We start from the raw sequence: 6,431 nt of genomic DNA, 5'->3' as shown, positions 1-6,431 counted from the left end.
GTTCTGACCGGGTCGCGGGGGGTGGGGGTGTCGGAGGGCTTTGGGGAGAACCCCTAGGGTGATGGGAACGTGAGGTGCCGCGATAGGGCCCGAGGATACCGGCGCGGTAATCAACTTTGATGTGAGGGGTGGGAGCGGGGGAGAGTCTGTGGACTGCAAGACTCGGGACTTTGGAGCACATCCCAAACATAAAGGAGTATCTACCGGACTTTAGTAAATATTGCCCCTAATCTCAGGGCTTTAAGGCTGGATGGCCTTTTGCGTTCTCTTCAAATAGGGGGCTGCCCTTCCCTTATCTACTTCGTTTTATTTCCTCCGATCCCTCCTAGCATTTGTTCTGTTCACCTGAAAGGGTGGTCGTGTCCATCTGTCCCCCGTCCCGTCCCGCCCCCCCTCCCGCCTCTCCCCCTCTCCCACCTCTATCTCTCCTTCTTTCCCCACAAGCTTAAACCAATTACGCCGCTTTGCAAATAAAGTGCCGCCCCGGGGGGGAGTTGCAGGCGAGGGGGACTGCCTTGTTTGCAGGTGCATCTCCGGCTTTGTAGGTGCGAACGCCTTTGTGCGGCGGACAAATGGGGAGAGGAGGAGGAGGAGGTGGGTACTTTTGCGACGTAAGATCCACATCAGCTCAACTCCACTCACATCCCAGCCGGCACTTCCTCACTTTCTCAACTGTCTCGCCCCACACCGCTCCCTGCCTCCTTTTTGGCTGATTATAGAGGAGAATTCAGCACCCCCCGCCCCTCCTGAGAGCTGGCTTCCTGCTAGGTCGGGCTGTCGGGCTCTTTTCCTGCTGCCCGTCGCTCGCTTGCAAGAGGGTTGGATGGTTACACCGGGCAGGTTGGCTCCATAATGTTAGGGACTGTGAAAATGGAAGGGCATGAAACCAGCGACTGGAACAGCTACTACGCCGACACTCAGGAGGTGAGTAAATCCCGCAGTCTGGCTTCGCAGCTGCCCCTCTGCAGGGTGAAGGGGGGCCTTGAGGGGGGGGCTAGAGGTCTGGGGGGCAGCAATCGGAGGAATCGGTTTGCAGTCCAGATCCTGCCAGCGCAAACGTGCTTCCCCCTCCCTCCGGCGCCGAAACTGGCCAGGCTTCCCTAAGGAAAACATTGCTTCCAGGAGCCCTAGAGGCGTCTGGAGGAGACTCGGGGTGGCTGCGAGCCCTCTGGGAGGGCCGGGGGGCAGGGGACAGCCCTTGATCTCATCTAAAAGGCGTAATCTCCGCTCGCGGCGCGCACAAAAGCGCCCGGTAAACTCTTGTCTTGGGGCAGAGGACTCGCCGCGCCGCCGGCCCCCGACTCCTTCCCGGTAGATGGCAGGGGGCAAGGGAGACGGTCGCCAGCGCGTCCCGGGAGGGGGCAACACCTTCCCCGAGCTCCTCGGCGGGACCGCCGGCCTCACTTCTCGCCGCCGCCGGGCCCTCACCTGTTAAAGCCAGGGGGAAGGAAAGGAGGGGGAAAAACAGCCGTTTGTCCGTACTTTGCGGACGGGCTGCCTGCGGCGCGCGCTGCTGCGGCGGGCCGGCTGGCGGCGCTGCCGGGAGCCGGGCCGGGAGCCGGACCGGGACGGGGCCCGCACCCGGACCCGGGGGCCCGCATCCTAACTCGCCGCCCCGCACACGGACCGGACCCGACCCGGCCCGCGGCACCCCCGAGGCGCTTCCGCCTTCGCGCCTGTTTGGCAGCGCCGTGCCCAAGGAGGAGGAGAAACAGCCCAAGCGCCCACAACTGCGGTGGAGGAGAGGGCCACGGCAGTGCCTGGAGCCTCCCGCCCGGCACGCCTCGGCCCTGAGGGGCCCGAGGTCCGCGCTGTGTTGCCGCGGCTCTGCAACGGGGGTCCCGGGAGAAGCCAGCGCCCGGCAGCACGGCCAGCAGCACCACGAATTCCCGCCCGGGAAGGAGCTATTTTGAGGAAGTGCAGCAGCGAGGCAGCGAGGCAGGCACCTGGGTGTGCGCACCCGGGCATTGCATCAGCATACCCGGACACACGGCTCCACAATCCCCACGTCTTGTCCCGCACCCGGAGCTGGCACACGCGCCCATAGGGCCACGCGGACACAGGCAGATACGTGTCACCCAGCTGGCATCTTCTTTAATACAGGAAAGTCGGCTAAGGGCAGATAAGGGTCATCCTAATTATGAGCCGTTTCCAGACTCATTTATCCTCGCCATACTCATTGTCCACAAACATAAAGTTAGGCGACCTTCGCTTTTGCTATTTTTTTCAACTTCAATATTTTCTCCTTCCTTGCTATTTAATTGGAATCACTGCATGGATGCAGGGTGAAAAACCTAGCCGCGTTCTGCCATCTCAAATAATTAATGTGATCCTCTAAATTAAAAGCGCTTTTATAAGCTCGTGAAATTTGGGGGGATCAGAAATTAATTTTATACATTTAACCGTCGCTTAAACCTAATTTTTTCAGTCATATTAGCTGTAGTTCGAGATAAACTGGGAGCGTCTTTCTCTCTCCTGTTAAATCGGATGCCGCACTGGACAGTACAATTTCAGGGTCTCCGGTTCTACCTTTTTTAAGAGTTGTTTTATATAATAGGGTGATACAGTTTTTCCACGCCGTGCAATTGTAGAAAATCTCAGCAGGGAAAGTTTAGGCTTTTTGTACTTTGGGAAAGTTTGTGTGTATATTTGTTTGTTTGTTTCGGGTTTTTTTTAACTTTAATTTAAATACTGTTTTGATAGAAAATGCAGACAAGGTAGAAGCTTCGCAGAGATAAAACGCGCCAACACAAGCTGATCGATTTTGGTGGAATTTTCTATTATTGTTTTGCGACAAGATATGATTGCATCTTGTATATTTCTTAGACTATGAATTTAAATCAGTGCAGGAAGGGAGAGACGCGTGAGATTTTTTTCAGAAAACGCGAGCAGTCTTTCTCCTTGGCGCAAACAGTGTACACCCGTCAATCTCAATACTCTGACGATTTTAAGTATTTAGCTAGCGAGACAGGACGCAAAAACAACAAAATGCAGGAATGCTCCGGGAGAACACCCCCTCCCGGGGCAGACTGAGCCCGCAGCCCGTCTCCGCGAGGATGCGGAGCGGTTCCAAGACCATCGGTCCGTGTACCTCGCTGATCCTGGTGCAACCCGCGCAAGCCGCGACACGCCGGCAAACAAGGAGCGCGTCCGGACCGAGCACCCCCGCTCCGTGTCTATTTGTAAATATGTATCAATATGACTTAGACCTTTTCAAGACGACAGCGGCCTTTCCATGAGGCTTTGGGGAAGCGCTTTCCCCGGTGTCGGGGGAGCGGCCCGCGTTTCCGCGGCAGGACGTTTGCTCGGCTGGCTGGGCCAGGCGGGTGGATACGGCTCCGATGGAGTCCTGCCACACCTCTCTCCCCCCTAACTCCCTCTCTTTGTCTCGCTACCCTAGGCCTATTCCTCGGTGCCCGTGAGCAACATGAACTCGGGGCTGGGCTCCATGAACACCATGAACACCTACATGACCATGAACACCATGACGACGAGTGGCAACATGACCTCCAGCTCCTTCAACATGTCCTACGCCAACACGGGGTTGGGGGCTGGGCTGAGTCCCGGCGCCGTGGCCGGCATGCCGGCGGGCTCAGCGGGGCCGGTGAACGGCATGCCGGCCAGTGTGGCCGCCATGGGCACAGCGCTGAGCCCCAGTGGTATTAACGCCATGTCTGCACAGCCGGCCCCCATGAATGGGCTGAGCCCCTATGGCGGCATGAACCCCTGCATGAGCCCCATGGCCTACACCCAGTCCAACCTTGGCAGGACACGGGACGCTAAGACCTTCAAGCGGAGCTACCCCCACGCCAAGCCACCCTACTCCTACATATCCCTCATCACCATGGCCATCCAGCAAGCACCCAGCAAGATGTTGACGCTGAGTGAGATCTACCAGTGGATCATGGACCTTTTCCCCTACTACCGGCAGAACCAGCAGCGCTGGCAGAACAGTATCCGCCACTCGCTCTCTTTCAATGACTGTTTTGTCAAGGTGGCCCGCTCCCCTGACAAGCCTGGCAAGGGCTCCTACTGGACCCTGCATCCTGACTCCGGCAATATGTTTGAAAACGGTTGTTACCTCCGCCGGCAAAAGCGCTTCAAGTGCGAGAAGCCGGCAAACAGCAAAGCCCCTCAGGAGGGCAGGAAAGATCAGGCTGGGGCCTCCAGCTCAAGCTCCAACTCCCCCCTGCACAGAGGCCACAACAAACCTGCGCAGCTGGACACCGCCACCTCCCTCTCCAGCTCCAACCCGTCCACCAGCCCCCAGTCTATGGACCACAGTGGATCAAGTGCAGAGCTAAAGACCTCGGCCTCAGCTGCCTCTTCCACCATCAGCTCCGTCCCCACCTTGGCCTCTGTCCCGCACCCCCCTCACTCCTTAGCACATGAACCCCAGCTCCACCTCAAGGGTGATCCCCACTATTCCTTCAACCACCCCTTTTCCATCAACAACCTAATGTCCTCCTCGGAGCAGCAGCACAAGCTGGACTTCAAAGCGTATGAGCAGGCATTGCAATATTCCTCCTATGGGGCCAGCATCCCCAGCGGGCTACCCCTGGGCAGTGCCTCCATGGCAAGCCGGAGCAGCATCGAGCCCTCGGCCCTAGAGCCCTCCTACTACCAAGGTGTGTATTCCAGACCCGTGCTAAACACCTCCTAGCTCTGTACCCCCTGCCGCCGCTGGAGGCGAGATCCCTCTCCCCATCCTGGCTTCTCTCCCCACTTTCCCTGAGACAAACCAAGGTGTTTCCGCACGTTGCGTGCAAAGGACTGTTACTTTTTCATTGTCTCGCAACGCATTATGTGTTGTTATGATCCACCACGACCTCTTGCAAAGCCGCCCGTGTCCCGCTTGTACATACCCCCTCCGGCCCCTGCTGCCCAGCCCCTTTCCCCAGAGACACGACCTCCCCACTCCCAGACTATGCAGGGTGTTATTAAAAAGAAGAAAAAAAAATGTTCAGCTTGTAAACTACTTGTTTGTGCTTTCTGCCCCCTCGTCGCTCTCCCTTATGTGCTCTATAATCTCATGTAAGTTTACAGGTATGTGGCAATACTTTAACAATACGGAGATGAAGAAGTGAGTAGACTTTTTTTGTTAATTAAAAAGGCTTTGAAGGACAATACTGCTGTGAAGTAGCAAAACACTAAGAGAATCTCTAAGCAACAAGAGGACTATTTACTTTCTTGGATCACCCTTTTGATACTTGCAAAAAAAACCTTCGGCTAGTACAACCCGCATACACCCAGATGCTGCGGGCCAGATCCTGCACTCCCGAGGGGACCAACTGGAGCTTTGGAGTGCAGGATGCGGCCCTTATTTTTAACCAAGTGTTACCTGTATTGGAATATAATACGAAGTTACAAGAGGTCACAGCCAGTTGGATTTTTTTTTTCTTTCCCATCTGTTACTGAAGATTCTCGTTCATCAGGAACTCTCATCAACATGTGGATGACATACTTATTTAATTTAAGTGTCTTCATTGTGTACCAGCTAGAACTGTGTATGTATAACCAGGTTATTTTCCCCCTTCCCCAGGAAACGGTGACTATTACACCGATGCAAGGAAAAGAGGACAGCTCTGTCTCTCCTTCTTTTTCCAACTTGTTTAATAATTCTTTTTTGTGGCCGTTTAATTATCGCCATCATTAGCTTGTTTCATCCAGTGTTATTGCACTTTCCACAGTTTTACACGGTGTTAGCATAGCCAGACGGGTTTTATTATTATTCCTGTTCACTGTCTCAATGTTCTTAATTTATTGCATGGTTTATATTGTTTTCTTTCTTTACAGCTGGAAATTGCTTTAAATGACAGTAAAAAAAAGAGAATTACACGTCAATTTAAGAAATTTTGTTAATTTTATAAATGTGATTGTAATTGAAAAAATATTTTGATTTAAAACGATAACTGAGAATTTAACGCGTGAAGTATGTTTTTGATCACTTGCAGTTAAGGACTTCAAATAAATCAAATGTTATCAATTAAATACTTCTGCTATCTTCTTTCAAAATTTCTGGGGCGGGTTACAGAGAACGGAGCCTTGTGCAAGAAAATCAAAACGTAGTTCTAAAGTGTGGATGTGAAGAGGAAGGATTTATACGGCCAGGTTTGTGCAGAGGGAAGGCAGGGGACGTGCTGCGATGCCACAGGCCTGTGAGGCTGTGAGTGTAGTGGTGTCCCTTTTTTTTTTTTAATTTTTTTTTTCCTGATTCACGATGCTGGGGTAGGTTGAGGAAGGGCAGAAAAAACCCGCTCGAGGAGATGTAACCTCCTGGGTTTTTTGAGGCCGGGGCGGCGGCAGCCAGACCCTGTGTTTCCCCACCCGACGGGACGACGCCCACCGGGAGCATCCCTAGAGTGGCTCCATGTCGCCCCGGGCCGCTAGAAAGGCCCAGCTCCTACTTTCTAGTCCTCAGTGGAAACGAC

At 54.1% G+C, this 6,431-nt stretch overlaps 1 protein-coding gene across 2 annotated transcripts; it reads left to right on the top strand.

Moving 5' to 3' along the window:
* The first annotated feature begins 502 nt into the window (after nucleotides 1–502).
* Nucleotides 503–5,991, top strand: FOXA1 (forkhead box A1). 2 transcript variants are annotated; one of them, XM_032689905.1, is made up of 2 exons: nucleotides 503–594; nucleotides 3,401–5,991. In XM_032689905.1, the coding sequence occupies exon 2, from the start codon at nucleotides 3,428–3,430 to the stop codon at nucleotides 4,661–4,663; it is 1,236 nt and encodes a 411-aa protein (XP_032545796.1). In that variant the 5' UTR covers nucleotides 503–594; nucleotides 3,401–3,427; the 3' UTR covers nucleotides 4,664–5,991. The 2 variants fall into 2 exon arrangements, with proteins under 2 accessions (XP_032545796.1, XP_032545795.1); XM_032689904.1 differs by having other exon boundaries at nucleotides 525–924.
* Nucleotides 5,992–6,431: the final 440 nt, after the last annotated feature.

Source organism: Chiroxiphia lanceolata, chromosome 6, assembly GCF_009829145.1.
Source record: "Chiroxiphia lanceolata isolate bChiLan1 chromosome 6, bChiLan1.pri, whole genome shotgun sequence".
Taxonomy (NCBI): Eukaryota; Metazoa; Chordata; class Aves; order Passeriformes; family Pipridae; genus Chiroxiphia; species Chiroxiphia lanceolata.
Note: the sequence above shows the minus strand (reverse complement) of the source record. Positions and strands in the feature narration are given on the sequence as shown.

Coding starts and splice junctions, on each gene's coding strand:
- FOXA1 (XM_032689904.1), top strand. CDS start 853: ATGTTAGGGACTGTGAAAATGGAAGGGCATGAAACCAGCGACTGGAAC. Junction 925..3,400: donor ACTACGCCGACACTCAGGAG/GTGAGTAAATCC, acceptor TCGCTACCCTAG/GCCTATTCCTCGGTGCCCGT.